The following is a 19,704-nucleotide window of genomic DNA, read 5'->3' as shown; positions in this document are numbered from 1 at the left end:
AGCAATTCCACTCCTGGGTATATATCCAAAGAAAACAAAAACACTAACTTGAAAAGATACATGCATGCCAATGTTCATAGAAGCATTATTTACAATAGGTAAGGACTTCCCTGATGGTCCAGTGGTTAAGACTCTGCACTTCCACTGCAGGGGGCACAGGTTCGATCTCTGGTCAGGGAAGTTCTGCATGCCACGCGGTGCGGCCAAAAAGACAAACAAAAAAAATAGGCAAGATATGGAAGCAACCTAAGTGTCCATCAACAGATGAATAGATAAAAAAAGATGCAGTATATATATATATATATATATATATATATATATATACACACACAATAGAATACTACTCAGCCATAAAAAAGAATGAAAATTTTGCCATTTGCAACAACATGGATGGACTTGGAGGGTATTATGCTAAGTGAAATAAGTCAGACAGAGAAAGACAAATATCATATGATATCACTTATGTGTGGAATCTAAAAAATAAAACCAACTAGTGAATATAACAAAAAAGAAGCAAACTCACAGATATAGAGAACAAACTGGTGGTTACCACCACGGAGAAGAAAGCAGGGAGAGGCAAGATTGGCATAGGGGATTAAGAGGTACAAACTCCTATGTGTATAATAAATAAGCTATAAGGATACATTGTACAGCACAGGAAATACAGCCAACATTTTACATTAACTATAAGTGGAGTATAATTTATAAAAATTTTGAATCACTATATTGTACACCTGAAACTAATATAGTATTGTAAATCAACTACAGGTCAATAAAAAAATATTAAAGTCATTATAGTTAAAGCATTAGGCAAGAGTTACTTTCACTTTCTCCCTCAGAGCTTTGTTTATTTTGAAAATAAGAAAATATCTGTAAACTGAAGGTGTCATATGAGTCTTCTCAGAGTATTTTAATTAGACTTCTGGGGAACAAAAATAAAACCTAATGTATATAGTAAAAAAAACAATAATCATGAAGACTAGCTATATAAGAACATGTGCAAAAGAAACTCTAAACACATGTAAGTATATTTTATAGCTATAATGGAATTTTCGTAACAGTTTTCATAATACAGCATAAGAGGTATAAGATGTTCTACTCTGAATCTTATCTACAGAGTTCTAGTTACTGAAGTATCAAGTGTGGCAGTGCCAATGTGATTCAACGGAGTGAACCTTAGATGATATTACATTAAGGCCACATATTGGAGGGGAATGTTTGAAGCAGTTAGAGCTAGATAGAATTAGTTTGGGAAGGTTTAATGGAAGAATTGGTCCCACTTATATAATATATTCCCCCACCCCCCGCCACTTTCCCCCCTTGATGTCCATACATCTGTTCTCTACATCTGTGTCTCAATTTCTGCCCTGCAAACCGCTTCATCTTTACCATTTTTCTAGGTTCCACATATATGTGTTAATATATGATATTTGTTTTCCTCTTTCTGACTTACTTTACTCTGTATGACAGTCTCTAGATTCATCCACGTCTCTACAAATGACCCAATTTCATTCCTTTTTATGGCTGAGTAATATTCCATTGTATATACGTACCACATCTTCTTTATCCATTCGTCTGTCGATGGGCATTTAGGTTGCTTCCATGACCTGGCAATTGTAAGTAGTGCTGCAGTGAACATTGGGGTGCATGTGTCTTTTTGAATTCTGGTTTTCTTTGGGTATATGCCCAGTAGTGGGATTGCTGGGTCATATGGTAATTCTATTTTTAGTTTTTTAAGGAACCTCCATACTGTTCTCCACAGGGGCTGTATCAATTTACATTCCCACCAACAGTGCAAGAGGGTTCCCTTTTCTCCACACCCTCTCCAGCATTTGTTGTTTGTAGATTTTCTGATGATGCCCAATCTAATTGGTGTGAGGTGATACCTCACTATAGTTTTGATTTGCATTTCTCTAATAATTAGTGACGTTGAGCAGCTTTCATGTGCTTCTTGCCCATATGTATGTCTTCTTTGGAGAAATGTCTATTTAGGTCTTCTGCCAATTTTTGGATTGGGTTGGTTGTTTTTTTAATATTGAGCTGCATGAGCTGTTTATATATTTTGGAGATTAATCCTTTGTCTGTTGATTTCTGTGCAAATATTTTCTCCCATTCTGAGGGTTATCTTTTCGTTTTGTTTGTAGTTTCCTTTGCTTTGCAAAAGCTTTTAAGTTTCATTAGGTCCCATTTGTTTATATTTGTTTTTATTTCCATTGCTCTAGGAGGTGGATGAAAAAAGATCTTGCTGTGATTTATGTCAAAGAGTGTTCTTCCTATGTTTTCCTCTAAGAGTTTTATAGTGTCCGGTCTTACATTTAGGTCTCTAGTCCATTTTGAGTTTTTTTGTGTATATGGTGTTAGGGACTGTTCTAATTTCATTCTTTTACATGTAGCTGTCCAGTTTTCCCAGCACCACTTAATGAAGAGACTGTCTTTTCTCCACTGTATATCCTTGCCTCCTTTGTCATAGATTAGTTGACCATAGGTGCGTGGGTTTATCTCTGGGTTTTCTATCCTGTTCCATTGATCTACATTTCTGTTTTTGTGCCAGTATCATATTGTCTTGATTACTGTGGCTTTGTAGTATAGTCTGAAGTCAGGGAGTCTGATTCCTCCAGCTCCGTTATTTTTCCCTCAAGACTGCTTTGGCTATTTGGGGTCTTTTGTGTCTCCAAACAAATTTTAAGATTTTCTGTTCTACTTCTGTAAAAAATGCCATTGGTAATTTGATAGGGATTGCACTAAATGTGTAGATTGCTTTGGGTAGTAAATTCATTTTCATAATATTGATTCTTTCAATCCAAGAACATGGTATATCTCTCCATCTGTTTGTATCATCTTTAATTTCTTTCATCAGTGTCTTAATAGTTTTCTACATAGAGGTCTTTTGTCTCCCTAGGTAGGTTTATTCCTAGGTATTTTATTCTTTTTGTTGAAGTGGTAAATGGGAGTGTTTCCTTAATTTCTCTTTCAGATTTTCCATCATTAGTGTATAGGACTGCAAGAGATTTCTGTGCATTAATTTTGTATCCTGCAACTTTACCAAATTCATTGATTAGCTCTAGTAGTTTTCTGGTGGCATCTTTAGGATTCTCTATGTATAGTATCATGTCATCTGCAAACAGAGACAGCTTTACTTCTTCTTTTCCGATTTGGATTCCTTTTGTTTCTTTTTCTTCTCTGAATGCTGTGGCTAGGACTTCCAAAACTATGTTGAATAATAGTGATGAGAGTGGCCATCCTTGTCTTAGTCCTGATCTTGGAGGAAATGCTTTCAGTTTTTCACCATTGAGAATGATGTTTGCTGTGGGTTTGTTGTATATGGCCTTTACTATGTTGAGGTAGGGTCCCTCTATGCCCACTTTCTGGAGAGTTTTTATCATAAATGGGTGATGAATTCTGTCAAAAGCTTTTTCTGCATCTATTGAGATGATCATATGGTTTTTATTCTTCAATTTGTTAATATGGTGTATCACATTGATTGATTGGCATATACTGAAGAATCCTTGCATCCCTGGGATAAATCCCACTTGATCATGCTGTATGATCCTTTTAATGTGCTGTTGGATTCTGTTTGCTAGTATTTTTTGAGGATTTTTACATCCATATTCATCAGTGATACTGGTCTGTAATTTTCTTTTTTTGTAATATCTTTGTCTGGTTTTGGTATCAGGGTGATGGTGGCCTCATAGAATGAGTTTGGGAGTGTTCCTTCCTCTGCAGTTTTTTGGAAGAGTTTGAGAAGGATGGGTGTTAGCTCTTCTCTAAATGTTTGATAGAATTCACCTGTGAAGCCATCTGGTCCTGGACTTTTGTTTGTTGGAAGATTTTTAATCACAGTTTCAATTTCATTACTTGTGATTGGTCTGTTCATATTTTCTATTTCTTCCTGGTTCAGTCTTGGAAGGTTATACCTTTCTAAGGATTTGTCCATTTCTTCCAGGTTTTCCATTTTATTGGCATAGAGTTGCTTGTAGTACTCTCTCAGGATGCTTTGTATTTCTGCTGTGTCCGTTGTAACTTCTCTGTTTCATTTCTAATTTTATTGATTTGAGTCCTCTCCCTCTTTTTCTTGATGAGTCTGGCTAATGGTTTATCAATTTTGTTTATCTTCTCAAAGAACCAGCTTTTAGTTTTATTGATCTTTGCTACTGTTTTCTTTGTTTCTATTTCATTTATTTCTGCTCTGATCTTTATGATTTCTTTCCTTCTACTAACTTTGGGTTTTGTCTGTTGTTCTTTCTCTAGTTCCTTTAGGTGTAAGGTTAGATTGTTTATTTGAGATTTTTCCTATTTCTTGAGGTAGGCTTGTATTGCTATAAACTTCCCTCTTAGAACTGCTTTTGCTGCATCCCATAGGTTTTGGATCATCGTGTTTTCATTGTCATTTGTCTCTAGGTACTTTTTGATTTCCTCTTTGATTTCTTCAGTGATGTCTTGGCTATTTAGTAACGTATTGTTTAGTCTCCATGTGTCTGTGTTTTTTACGTTTTTTTCTCTGTAATTGATTTCTAACTCACAGCGTTGTGGTCAGAAAAGATGCTTGATATGATTTCAATTTTCTTAAATTTACTGAGGCTTGATTTGTGACCCAAGATGTGATCTATCCTGGAGAATGTTCCGTGCGCACTTGAGAAGAACGTGTAATCTGCTGTTTTTGGATGGAATGTCCTATAAATATCAATTAAACCTATCTGGTCTATTGTGTCATTTAAAGCTTCTGTTTCCTTATTAATTTTCTGTTTGGATGATCTGTCCATTGGTGTAAGTGAGGCGTTAACGTCCCCCACTATTACTGTGTTACTGTCGATTTCCTCTTTTATAGCTGTTAGCAGTTGCCTTATGTATTGAGGTGCTCCTATGTTGGGTTCATATACATTTATAATTGTTATATCTTCTTCTTGGATTGATCCCTTGATCATTATGTAGTGTCCTTCCTCGTCTCTTATAACATTCTTATTTTAAAGTCTATTTTATCTGATATGAGTATTGCTACTCCAGCTTTCTTTTGATTTCCATTTGCATGCAATATCTTTTTCCATCCCCTCACTTTCAATCTGTATGTGTCCCTAGGTCTGAAATGGGTCTCTTGTAGACAGCATATAGATCGGTGTCGTTTTTGCATCCATTCAGCGAACCTGTGTCTTTTGGTTGGAGCATTTAATCCATTCACGTTTAAGGTAATTATCGATATGTATGTTACTACTACCATTTTCTTAATTGTTATGGGTTTGTTTTTGTAGGTCTTTTTCTTCTATTGTGTTTCCCACTTAAAGAAGTTCCTTTAGCATTTGTGGTAGAGCTGGTTTGATGGTGCTGAATTCTCTCAGCTTTTGCTTGTCTGTAAAGCTTTTGATTTCTCCGTTGATTCTGAATGAGATCCTTGCTGGGTAGAGTAATCTTGGCTGTAGGTTCCCTTTCATCCCTTTAAATCCCTTCCCTTTCATCACTTTAAATATGTCATGCCACTCCCTTCTGGCTTGTAGAGTTTCTGCTGAGAAATCAACTCTTAACCTTAAGGGAGCTCCCTTGTATGTTATTTGTTGTTTTTTCTCTTGTTGCTTTCAATGATTTTTCTTTGCCTTTAATTCTTGTCAATTTGATTACTATGTGTCACAGCGCGTTTCTCCTTGGGTTTGTCCTGCCTGGTAGTCTCTGCACTTCCTGGACTTGGGTGGCTATTTCCTTTCCCATGTTAGGGAAGTTTTCGACTATAATCTCTTCAAATATTTTCTCAGGTCCTTTCTCTCTCTCTTCTCCTTCTGGGACCCCTATAATGCGAATGTTGTTGCCTTTAATGTTGTCCCAGAGGTCTTATAGGCTGTCTTCATTTCTTTTCATTCTTTTTTCTTTATTCTGTTCCGTGGCAGTGAACGCCACCATTCTGTCTTCCACGTCACTTATCCGTTCTTCTGCCTCAGTTATTCTGCTACTGATTCCTTCTAGTGTATTGTTTCATTTCAGTTATTGTATTGTTCATCTCCGTTTGTTTTTTAATTCTTCTAGGTGTTTGTTCTTCAATTCTTCTAGGTCTTTGTTAAACATTTCTTCATCTTCTCGATCTTTGCCTCCATTCTTTCACTCTCATTCTGAATTCTTTTTCTCGAATGTTGCTTATCTCCATTTTAGTTGTTTTTCTGGGGTTTTATGTTGTTCCTTCATCTGGTACATAGCCCTCTGCCTTTTCATCTTGTCTATCTTTCTGTGAATGTGGATTTTGTTCCACAGGCTGCAGGACTGTAGTTCTTCTTGCTTCTGCTTTCTGCCCTCTGGTGGATGAGCCTATCTAAGAGGCTTGTGCAAGTTCCCTGAAGGGAGGGACTGGTGGTGGGTAGAGCTGGCTGTTGCTCTGGTGGGCAGAGCTCAGTAAAACTTTAATTCCCTTGTCTGCTGATGGGTGGGGTTGGGTTCCCTTCTTGTCAGTTGTTTGGCCTGAGAAGACCCAACACTGGAGCCTACCTGGGCTCTTTGGTGGGGCTAATGGCAGACTCTGGGAGGGCTCACGCCAAGGAGTACTTCCGAGAACTTCTGCTGCCAGTGTCCTTGTCCTCATGGTGAGACACAGCCACCTCCTGCCTCTGTAGGAGACCCTCCAACACTAGCAGGTAGGTCTGGTTCAGTCTCCTATGGGGTCACTGCTCCTTCCCCTGGGTCCCAATGCACACACTATTTTGTGTGTGCCCTCCAAGAGTGGAGTCTCTGTTTCCCCCAGTCTTTTCGAAGTCCTGCAATGAAATCCCGCTAGCCTTCAAAGTCTGATTCTCTAGGAATTCCTCCTTCCATTGCCGGACCCTCAGGTTGGGAAGCCTGACGTGGGGCTCAGAACCTTCACTCCAGTGGTTGGACTCCTGTGGTATAAGTGTTCTCCAGTTTGTGAGTCACCCACCCAGCAGTTATGGGATTTGATTTTATTGTGATTGTGCCCCTCCTACTGTCTCATTGTGGCTTCTCCTTTGTCTTTGGATGTGGGGTATCTTTTTTGGTGAGTTCCAGTGTCTTCCTGCCGATGAGTGTTCAGCAGTTAGTTTTGATTCCATTGCTCTTGCAAGAGGGAGTGAGACCAAGTCCTTCTACTCCGCCATCTTGAATCAATCTATATAATAAATTTTTATTACCAATTTTCCAATAATTATGAGGAGTGAGTTGTCACACAATGGCATTAGGGCAGGAAGACTATCCCTCCCTCAGTCTCAACTAAAAAGATGTGCTACAGAGATGGACTTTTGCAATGGTAGAGTGAGGACTTCAGTAAATTTGCTATCTCACAAAAAACAATGAAAAACAGTTTGAGCTGGCAGAAGAAAGGTCAATAGAGATTATCTAGTTTGAGGTGTAGAAAGAAAGATTGAACACAAAATGAACAGAGCTTCAGAGACCTGTGGGATACCATCAATCATACCAAGATACACATAATGGGAGTCTCAGAAGGAAAGGAGAAAGAGGAAGAAAAATATTTGAAGAAATAGCTAAAAACCAAACCAAATTTGATGAAAAGTATTAATTTATACAATGAACTATTAAGTGGAGCTCACTGAAGTCCAACTAGAATAGTCAAAGAGATGCATATCTAGAGACATCATAATCAAACAGACAGAAAGTTAAAGACAAAGAAAATTTTCAAAGCAGTAAGTAATAAATAACTTATCACATACATCAGATCCTAAATAAGATTAATAACTGACTTGTCACAAAAAAACCATGGACACCAGAGGACTAATAGGATGACACCTTCAAAGTGTTGAAGCAAGAAGGCAGTTAGCCAAGAAGTCTATATCCAGCAAAACTCCCCTTCAAAAATGAAGGGAAAATTAAGAGATTCCCAGATCAGCAGACGCACCTTACGGGAAATACTAAAAGGAATCCTTCAGGCTTAAATGAAAGGACACCATATATAACTTGATTCCATAGGAAGAAATAAAGAGGTAAAGGTAACTACATAGGTAAATATAAAAGACAGTATAAATGTACTTTTATTTATAACTCTTTTGTTCTCCTGCTTTACAAGACAACCACATAAAGCAATAATTACAAAACTGTGTTGATGGGTGTACAATGTATAAGCATGCCTTGGAGATATTGCAGGTTTGGTTCCAGACCACCATAAGAAAGTGAATATTGCACTAAAGCAAGTCACATGATTTTTTTTTAGTTTCCCAATGCAAATAAAAGTTACGTGTACACTATAGTCTCTTAAGTATGCAATAGCATTATGTTTAAAAAAACAGTGTACATACCTTAATTAAAAAATACTTTATTGTTAAAAAATGCTAACCATCATCTGAGTCTTCAGGAAGTTGTAATCTTTTTGCAATAATAACATCAAAGATCACCATAAAAAATATAACAATGTAAAAGTTTGAAATATTCCAAAAATTATCAAAATGTGACACTGAGACATGAAGTAAGCAAATGCTGTTGGAAAATGGTTCTGACAGACTTGTTCAACACAGGATTGCCACAAACCTTCAATTTGTAAAAAGTGCAATATCTGCAAAGGGCAATAAAGTGAAGTGCAATAAGATGCTATTTTATGTCTGCATAAAGATCTAATTTGTATGACAGTAATACCACAAAGGAAGGGGGAGGGAATGGAGGTATACTGGACCAAAGTTAGCTAATTAAGTTAGCATTCAACCAAACTAGATCGTTTTAAGATGCTAATTGTAATCCTTAGGGTAACTACTAAGAAAGTAACTCAAAAAAATATAGTTAAACAAGGGAATTAAAATGGTACACTAGAAAATACCTATTTAATACAAAAGGTAATAATGGAGGAACAGAGGAACAAAAAAGATATAAGACATAAAACAGCAAAATGGAAGACATAAATCCTACCTTATCAGTAATTACATTAAATGTAAATGGATTAAACACTGCTCAAAAGGCAGAGACTGTCAAAATTGATTAAAAAAAAAAAGGGGGTTCCAACTACATGCTGCTTACAAGAAACACTATTTATTTATTTGCCATGCTGTGCAGCTTGCAGGATCTTAGTTCCCTGACCAGGGACTGAACCCAGGCCTGCAGCAGTGAAAGTGGAGAGTCCTAACCACTGGACCACCAGGGAATTCCCAAGAAACACAACTGAGATTCAAAGAAACAAACAGATAAGAAGTAAATGTATGGAAAAGACATATCATGCAAACAGTAACCAAAAGAGAGTTAGACAGTGGCAGTTAGACAGTAAATATCAGAAAAAATGAACTTTAACACAAAAACTTTTATTAGAGTTATAATGATAAGGGACATATCCAAGAGGAAGATAAAACAATTATAAACATACGCAGCTAACAATAGGGCCCCCAAAATTCCTGAAGCAAAAACTGACAGAACTGAAGAGAGAAATAGACAATTCAACAACAATAGTTGGAGACTTCAATATCTCACTTTCAATAATGGATAGAACTAGACAGATCAACAAAGAAACAGAAGACTTAAACAACCAACTAGATTTAAGAGACTTCAACACAACACTCCACCCAACAACAACAGTATACGCGGTCTTCTCAAGTACACATGAAACATTCTCCATGATAAACCATATGCTAGGCCATAAAAAAAAGCCTCAATAAATTTAAAAGGATTGAAAACTTCAAAGTATATTCTACAACCGCAATGGAATAAAATTATAAATCAATAACAGAAAGAAATCTGGGAGTCACAAGTATGTAGAAATTAAACACATTGCTAAATAACTAATGGGCCAAATAAATCACAGAGGATATCAGAAAATATTTTGAAATGGATGAAAACAAAAACACAACATATCAAAACCTATGGGAAACAGATGTTAAACAAAAACTTGTACATGAATGTGTAACATTCTTAACAGCTCTAATCACAACACCCAAAAGGTAGAAACCACCCAAATGTTCATCTACTGATAAACGGATAAACAAAATGTGGTATGTCCATACAATGGAATATTATTCAGCCATTAAAAGGAATGACATATTGATACATGTTACAATATTGATAAACCCTGAAAATATTATGTTAAGTGAAAGAACCCAAACACAAAAGGCCACATATTATATGACTCCATTTATATTAAACATCCAGGACAAGCAAATCCATAGAGACAGAATGTGGATGAAAAGCTGCCAGGGGCTGTGGGGGTGGGAGAATGGGAAGTGACTATTAATGACAAGGGGGTTTCCATTTGGGGTGATGAAAAGGTTATGGAACTAGATAGTAGTGATGGTTGCATAGCATTAAAAATGCACTTAATGCTACGGAATACACTTTAAAATGGTTTAAATGGTAAATGTTAAGTGTATTTTACCACAATAAAAAAAGTGAAAAGCAATATTTTGAGAAAAGAAAATGTTAAGAAAACATATTAAAAGTCAAGTACTTTAAATAGACACTCAGGTCTAAAACAGAGTTCTGTGATTTCAGCAGAATATCATAAATGTAAAAATTGTCAATACAAAGTTATGTTCCATACTTGTATGTGAGGCCAAGAGGCCTCAAGTGTGGGCTCATCCTCTTCTGGATCAAAATCTGGATTATCACTTGGAGGAAGAGTTCGGAAGATGTTAGCACTGATCTGTAAAGAAAAATAAATTTAGATTCATGTTCTAAATAAACATAAACATAAGTTTTTGTTGCTTAATTGAATTTAAAAATGCAAAATGAAATTTTTTTTTTAAATTTATTTATTTATGGCTGTGTTGGGTCTTCATTTCTGTGCGAGGGCTTTCTCTAGTTGTGGCAAGTGGGGGCCGCTCTTCATTGCGGTGTGCGGGCCTTTCACTGTCGCGGCCTCTCTTGTTGCGGAGCACAGGCTCCAGACGCGCAGGCTCAGTAGTTGTGGCTCACGGGCCTAGTCGCTCCGCGGCATGTGGGATCTTCCCAGACCAGGGCTCGAACCCGTGTCCCCTGCATTAGCAGGCAGATTCTCAACCACTGCGCCACCAGGGAAGCCCGAAATATTTTTAAGATAACTTTATTTAAGAAAAAGGTTAAGTTGTGGCTGTAAGCTTAGTTCAAAACCTATAAATCTCTTCAAGATATGAAGACAGCCATTTGTTTCTCTCTTTTCTCTGTCCCATAATTCTGACTTCTATAGACATCAAACTTCGTACAGATTACCTCTAGATTCCTCTTCCTTAAATCACAAGTTTTTCTTTCCAAGTTTTGCTTTTAAAAAAAAAAAAAAAAAGAGGAGGGGAGGGAACTGGGTGGGGGGAGCATAAAGTTCCTAACTCTCCCTATCCCTAACTTGATTCTTTTCATCTTTCCACAACTCCCCCCATATTCTAATCCAGCCATTTACTTACTTTATAACCCAAGAGTTTGGTAAAATATCTCTTACACATACACACCACGCTAAAGAAGAGGAGGATGGGGGTAGAAAACTTTCACTGTCATTACAGACATAGTTATTCACTGCCATTACAGACATAGTTATAATACCCTATGATGACTTAATTTACTGTATTTCATTAACTCTGAGCATTTTTTAAAAAAAATATTAATCTCTCTGAAATAAGGATATCCTTTGAGACTCTTCATTTCAGAGTCTTCATTTTAGGTTATAACTTCATCTTTCACATTGTCTGTCTTAGTACCAAAGTAAACTACATATCCTTTTTCTCTAGCAAAGGATGGATTGTGAGCCCAACTCAAAATTCGTTGAAGAATGATGAACAGACTGACAGATCAAATGGTTTAGTAAACATGTAAGGCCCTAATTTTGAGGGGCTGGTCATTTAAGATAAATTATTTGGAGAACAGAGGATGAGACGAGCGTTGTTTGGTGGTGCAAGCAAATTCCCAACCATTCTTATGAAGTAGCATCTATGGTAATCCAAATAACTGCTAACAGTCAATTACTATAACCATAAGACTTAGAAAGTTATAATCCAGAATTTGATTTGCTAGAACTCAAAGCCAGCATATGCGGGCAGAGCCAATAAATAGTTTGATAAATATCAATTTCACAGAGTGGCAGAAAGTCATAGACAGAACTTGAAAAGGAAATATGTCCCATAGGAGGGCATAATTTGCCTTTGAAATCATACTTATTATTGTTGGTAGGAAAAGAAAAAGTTAAACCTTGTAGCCACCAATAAAATTAACTGTATACAGCAAATACACAGAAGAGCTTTAAAGAACTAAGTGGGTGAGCTGGCTTCTTATCTAGAAATTAAGTACCCAGAAGTTAAAAAAAAAAAAAAAAAAAGGACAAAACACACACATCTTTTTACTTGGGAAAAGAAATTAAATCTCAGAATTTATTAGTAAATAGAAAATTACAAAATAATTTGACTCAAATATTTGAGTACTTTCATATCTGAGGCAACAACTTTAGAGAGATAAAAATATCTTCCCTAGGATTTTCAAAATTCCTAAATACAAACCATTTGAAATCAGTAAAGTGGAAATACTGCATTTTCCCCCTGAACATTTTTAAATGACAAACACAAAACAAAGAACAAAATACAAAGTCTATCAATAATCAATACTTATATTCTCAAACTGTCGCTTTTAATTATCTGTGGAATTGAGGAAGCTAATTTCATTTTGATTAATGTTCTCTCTAGAGCTAATCTTTAAAAAAAATCTTAAGGCTTTTATTTTCTTTTCTAAAAAGAAAAAAACTAACCAAAATGTCTTAAGTCCTTTTAATTGGTCTTCTAGTACAATATGATGAAAGAAAACTCAACTAGTATATTAGGGTCAAATTTAACTTTCCTACACATTTTGCTCTTCCCCCAGAACATATATTAGGCACAGGGAAAGAAATTAAGGCAACTAACTTGTATAGTTTATAGCTTAGATTATACTTGCTATAACCTTCTATAACCAACATTTAAGCTTAAATTGTGTACTCAGTGACTCTAATTATTCCAAATGAATTTTTTGTATTTTGTTATGCCCCAAAATACAAAAACCGCAAGTCCGAAACAAATTTCTACAGTTTGATGGAGAATATGGTTAAATAATTAATAAGCAGTATCCTAAACAACCTTACTTCAATACTTTTCACATCAGATATTTCAAATTTTTGTTTACATCATTTAACTTCTTAAAGGTCCCACGTTTTGATTAAAATTCAGTGTTATAGAATCTACATATATGATATCAAAATGTCCTAAATAAGATTTGTTTTAGACCTGACTCCCTTATCCACTGCTGAGATGCTGAGAGCCCCACAGTTTTTCCTTGGTCTTTTCTTCCCCCTTTAGATGTTCTTTCTCCACAACTATTCAGCTGCACATTAATTATCTATCTATCTGTATGATCTTGAGCTTATATCTTTCTCCTAAGCTCTAGATCTGCACTATCCAATGTGGTAGCCACCAGCCATTGTGGCTACTGAATTCCCAAACTATTATAAAGCAATGGCACCATCACTGGAATGGATGGATAATCTTTCAAATGGACTATTTAAAAAAAAATTCTTTTGAGCACATTAATTATTGTATATTTATTAAAAATCAGTCTCATTAAATCATAATTATACCTCAGATCTTACTTGAATTTATATAAATCTGAGGAACTTAAGTCTAGAGGCTTACCATTTTTACTATATCAGAATACGCTGATTCAACAATTACACCACGATTAGTTGAAACATACTCAACCAGTTCATTCAATGTTGCTCTTTTAATTTCTTTGCTCTTCAAGTCTGAAACAGAGTCCATGAAATCAAACAATATGCAACACTGCTGCAGCTTCTGACAGAAAAGCTCTTGTTGTTCATTTGAAGTGGCATCTGTAAATAAAAATAAAGAGAAACTTAGAAATGACCTACTCAGAAGTTACCTTCATATGTTTACCAATTTTGTAGAAACTATTCACATACATAAAGTAAAACTTCTCTCAAAACTCTAGTGAGAAATTTACCCATCTAATCCCATTATTCACGCCAGACATGAATTTCTATCTTCCTCCTCTCTCACTACCCACAATCAATCATTAAATGTTACTGATTCCGTTTCTTTAACTTATCTGGAATCCATCCTTTTCTTGTCAATCCCTCTGCCACTTTAATGGCCCTCACATTCATCATTTAGACTACAGCAATGACATCCTAACTGCTCCTCTTGCCTGGGGCCATAACCTGCGATTCCTGATTTATCCTCTAAACTACTTCAAAAGCTAAAATCTTGCTAAAATGAGAATCATTCTGATCATACTCAATACTTTTCAATGATCCTCCAAAAATTACAGAATGACGTTCAAACCCCTTAGGATTGTATACAAAATGAAGCTGCCTACGGCCAAGAGTCATCTCTCAACACTATCTAGCATGCACCTTCACTTTGGTTAAACCATGCTCTCTGCAATTTCCTGAAGATTTTACACTGTTTCCTCCGCCTGGAATGCCCTTTTCCCACATTTCCACCCTGAGAACTCTCCCCATTTATTAATAAGTTTCAGCATAAGCATACTCCACTCTCAGAAGCTTTCTCTATGGCACTGAAGCTAAATTGGTTGGTTAATCCACATTTACCCAAATGTATCTTAGGTGCTATCTCTATTGCAGTATTTACTGTGCTATATGGCAGTTATATTTTACATGTATTATACTCCTAGATTACGAGGCCCCCAAAGACAGGAAACAAGTGTTCTCCCTTTCTTTCTCTCTCTCTTCCTCTCCCTCCGCCCTCTCATTATCTAGCACAGTACCTGCCACACAACATGCATTCAGTAAATGTTTATTGTTTTATCTTCTACTGAGTACAAAAATATGGGCACATTATAATCATTTGATTCTAACAAATGTATTAAATCTTTTTGTTTGCAACATTTAAAAAGTAATGAAATTTCACTTCTGAATTTCAAATCTATAAACAGGGACCTTCAGTTATTCAGCTCAATTATTTGTTTCTTGAACTACTGAGATTAAATTTTTAAAAATCATGTATTCCAATACTGATACTGAGCTCATAGTATACAACAGTATTCCTTCATTCAAAACCAATGCCTGCTTTATATAAAGATAGAGGTAGAAATCTTCATAAAGATGATAACCTAACCAAGGATACCCATGCTTTTTAATTCCTCTGGGGCAGGAAGCCAAGTGAAATTACTTTGCAGCTATATTCAAATGCTGTCCTTAAAAAGCTGAGCTAGATAAGGTACTGCTAAAATATAGCAGGTCAGATATCCTAAGCCCACTCACACAAAGAAGACAAATACAGCATATCCTTTTGATTAGTCAATTTTGTTCAATAACTTAAAACATAATATTTACAAAAAAACATAGATATATTATAAAGAACGACAAAATTCACATGACTTTTGAAGTAAAAATATAAAGATTCTAAAAAAATTTTGAATTTGCTGCAACCCATTTATGGCTATGCCAGCAGAAGCTTCTTCTGTGGTAGTGCCACACTTACAAAGAGTTTGCATAACACTCAATGTTCCAAAATCAATAATGGCTCTCTGCTACATGAAAGCCAAGGTCTACAATCCTAAGACTGGCATCAGAGTTCATGTAATATTGACAGAGTACATGACATTTTTGATGATCACTTCCATAAAGTTTTTGATTCAAGAACACCTTTATTTGAACTGTTCTTTTGTGGGAACATTTTTATGTATCCTTTTAAAAAAAGACCATTAAATTTGTAACTACTTTCAATACCAAGTAATTTGTTAAACAGTTATCTTTACCCAGGAGTTTATTAAACCTCATTCTATTGCAGGTGAGAGTGAAGCACCATCCGACATACATACTGCATATAATCTTACCAGTCATAATTCACTACACTACTTCATCCCAAAATGACCATCAGTTATTCTAAGTAGAATCTGCTCATTCCCTGAGAAGTTAGTGTATCTTAAATGGCCTTTTTCTTAAATTCTCTTGGGGTTTTCTCCCTTAAAGTTAAAAAGGTATCCACTTAAGATTGGCATTTAGTTTATTTCAATTACTAAATAGACGTCTGCTTAATACAAATACTTGGCTTGAAAAACTAGAAGATGGACACCTGTCCTTTTTGTAAGCTTCCTAATCAGGCTAAACTTATTAGATTGGGTATGTATTATACATTAAAGAAGTGGGTGATAATTTGGGCTGTAAGAATCCTTCTCAACTCACACTGTACAAGAAATCCCCATAGTTCTCTCCATTACTTAGTAATATCTTTATCTATTTATAAATATATCTATATGCTTATTGTATAGCTTTATACTGTCTCTTTATTATAATACATATCTTTATATATAGTTAAATTCCATTATAATGATGGTTTGGGGAAATAGGTGCCACACCTTTAGAAGGTAACTCAGTTTAAGAGAGTTTTAAAATATTTTTAAGCTTTTTTTCCTTATGCTAAAAAAATACAAACTCATACAATATCCCAGTTCAATTAGAGATCACCTTAGAAAGCCGGCGCTATTCTCTCCTTCCTCCTCCAAACCACCTTCTCTATGTGAAATCACTCCTCTCTCTGTTCTCCAAAGGCCGTATCTTTGTTCAGACTCTTCCCTACCTGAAATACCTTACCAGATTCCTGCCCTATGTTTCCAAATCCTACTCACCCTTTAAGAATAAACTGAAATCTCACATTCTCCACCAAACTTCCCTTAGGTAGGTCAGGATGAACTGATCCCTCCCTTCTCTGGACATCTATAATACAATCTCAATCATACACTTGAGCATGCATTAACTTTGGGCCTGTATTTAATGAATATTTCTTTTAGCACTCATCAAAAGAATTCAGGTTCCTCAAGGGCAAGGATCATTCACTGAGCAGGCTTTCCTTTTCATCTCTTTTACTTCTAGCATAGGGTATATAAGGAGCCAACAAATGTGTATTTGATGCTAGAAGAAACTCTGAATTTGAAGAATAAGATTATGCACTCAATTAAAATAGGCTATAGAACAAAGAAAAGAGGCTGTATATCAAAGCTGGCATAAATAGTGAATTATTACATCATGTCTATGCTTAAGAATTTATAACAATGACCATTTTTATCAATACCCTACCTTGATGGTTGATTTAAATGGATTAAATGAGATAATGATCATGAAGGTGAGTGCATATATGTCAAAGCAGATACAAATGGAAGGCATTTTCTCTTACACCACAGGCTAGTAGCCTACAGCTAACATGTTAGAAGACACAAAATGATTTTCAAGACTGACAAACAGTAGATTCAGGAACATGTTACATATAAAAAGGAAGTTTCTTTTTCTTTTTTTTCTTTGTTTTTTTTAGGAAGTTTCTCTTTCTGGGCACCTAACTCTTGAGTCTCCTTCGGAAGAAATTAATGTTTTTCATAGCTTCTCCATTCAGTAATCCGCTACTTAGCCTAAAGATTTCTTTGAAGTTGCTTTCTCCTCCAGAATTATATCCCAGCATTACCTAATATTTGGATGGAACAGGTCACATCTGGATTTTCCCAAACATTAGATATATTTAGAAAGCAGTTAACATTTCAACTCCTTTGGCTCTGAGTTGAAATAGAAATGCCCAAACCTCAATTATTTTTAGGTATTAGGGAATAGAAAAATCTTTTCCTACCTAACCCCTCCTGTAAGTAATACATGTTCTATTGAACAGTCTACTGTGCTACATAATAAAACATAATGCTGCTAACATTAGCGCGCCCTTCATGCCAAATACAACTCTGTTTCCTATGTCTATTTATTTAACTTTCAAAACAGTCCTTTAAGGTTAGTTTTGAAAGTTAGAGATGATTTCCTGCCTTCAAGAGCTTAGAAGCAGGTTGGGAAGGCAAGATACAAAACATTAAAAAATAAAGCTATCAGGCGATAAACAAATGTAAAAGGTATGGTTGTTTACCATATATATATATATATATATATATATATACACACACACACACACACACACATACACACATATATATATACACACAATCTATTCTCTATATAACCTCGAGTCAACAAGAATTTGAGAGCACTTACAAGATTAAATATAAGGAGAACAATTAAAAATAAAATCTGGATTAATTAAAAGCACGAAAGCTATAGATATTACAAGGTATTTGACTGCTATATTTAATCACTTTGTGTTGAGTTTCTTGGCGACTAAGGTAAAACAGCAGTGGAAGAGGTGATCAGACTGTAAAAGGTTACGTGAGAGAAGAGAACGCTCCTGTCGTCTACTGTTGGCTGGCCTACTTCTAGGTTCAAGACAAACAACCTTTTCATATAGATCAAAAACATTTTTATAATGGTTACCCTAGTAAGAAAAGATGAGATCATTGTTTTCATCATTAAAAAATTATAAAATATTTTGCACTTGTAGATGTTTAATATAATCCCAACTCTTAGGCACCTTCCTGAGACATCAATTTTCAGAATTTTCTTATAAGAAAAAGAGACAAAAAGCAAAAAATATATTTCACTAAGCTGAAAAAAGATCAGACTACATTCTGGCTATATTTCATAAATATGAATAATAAATACTTTGTGAGGAAAAGAATAGGTAATAATTCTGTTCACTAGGGACTTCCCTGGTGGTGGAGTGGTTAAGAATCTGCCTGCCAAAGCAGGAGACACGGATTCGATCCCTGGCCCAGGAAGATCCCACATGCCGTGGAGCAACTAAGCCCGTGCACCACAACTACTGAGCCTGCGCGCCACAACTACTGAAGCCCACGCACCCTAGAACCCGTGTGCTGCAACTACTGAAGCCTGCGCGCCTAGAGCCCGTGCTCCGCAACAAGAGAAGCTTGCACACTGCAACGAAGAGCAGCCCTCGCTTGCCACAACTAGAGAAAGCCCGTGCGCAGTGATGAAGACCCAACGCAGCCAAAAAAAAAAAAAAAATTCTGTTCACTAAATGTAAAAAGCGCTGACAGTATCTACACTGACCACTTTATACTTCAGCTTCCCCATTACAAGCATGCTTGCAAATGAAGTCTGTCATACTCAGTGGTGTTTCAGTATGGCAATGCCTTACTTTTAGGCAGTTAGGTCACATGCTGTTTTTACTTGGCTATTTTTATTAGGTTTATGTTGATTATCCATTTGCCATTCTCAATGTAGATAATAGTGTCCATTCTGATTCCTATAGTGATAACTTCCTCACCTGGGATTCTCCCTGCAATATTAACTGATGTTATCCATCAGAATTCCACTTAGAGGTTCAAAAATAACAATACCCCTGGAAGCATACTAATTCACAGGAAAAATTCAGAAAACCTTACAGTGCTACATCATATAGCAACTGGAATGGTGGATGCTGACGATGTAATTGTTTTGCAACATGCCCCAAGTACAACACAGTATTTGCTAGTCACTCTGAAATTAATTACAAGAGACCCCAAATTTTTGTTGGAGCAGTTTAAATCAGGTCTTCTTGGAAAGATGACACTGTACCTATTTCAAATAAATATTAATTTCTTCCAAAATGTGTATATGAATCGTGAGCAAATAAGGGATGAGCATTTAAGATCCTAGTGACAGCCATTTAAATAAAGAGAGGGACTTCCCTGGTAGTGCAGTGGATAAGACTCTGCACTCCCAATGCAGGGGGCCCTGGTTCGATCCCTGGTCAGGGAACTATGTCCCACATGCATGCCACAACTAAGAGTTCACATGTCACAACTAAGGAGCCTGCCTGCCGCAACTAAGGAGCCCATGTGTGGTAACTAAGGAGCCGCAAGCCACAACTAAGACCCCAAGCAACCAAATAAATAAATAAATATTAAAATAAACATAAATAAATAAGCAAAGAGAAAAACCCAGTCCTATACATAAACCTA

At 36.0% G+C, this 19,704-nt stretch overlaps 1 protein-coding gene across 2 annotated transcripts in view; it reads right to left on the bottom strand.

Annotated features, from left to right (window-relative positions):
- Positions 1–19,704, bottom strand: part of PPP2R5A (protein phosphatase 2 regulatory subunit B'alpha) — a 98,766-nt gene that overhangs the window by 38,750 nt on the left and 40,312 nt on the right. For both annotated transcript variants that reach the window (XM_082471847.1, XM_082471848.1), the window contains exons 2-3: positions 13,530–13,726; positions 10,451–10,552 (exon numbers count right to left, since the gene is read on the bottom strand). In XM_082471847.1, the coding sequence (XP_082327973.1) occupies positions 10,451–10,552; positions 13,530–13,726 (299 nt within the window). The remainder of the gene's footprint in view (positions 1–10,450; positions 10,553–13,529; positions 13,727–19,704) is intronic.

The sequence above is a fragment of the Balaenoptera physalus genome (genome assembly GCF_965194825.1).
Source record: "Balaenoptera physalus genome assembly, chromosome: 1".
Lineage (NCBI taxonomy): Eukaryota > Metazoa > Chordata > Mammalia > Artiodactyla > Balaenopteridae > Balaenoptera > Balaenoptera physalus.
This window is presented reverse-complemented; position numbering and strand designations above follow the sequence as displayed.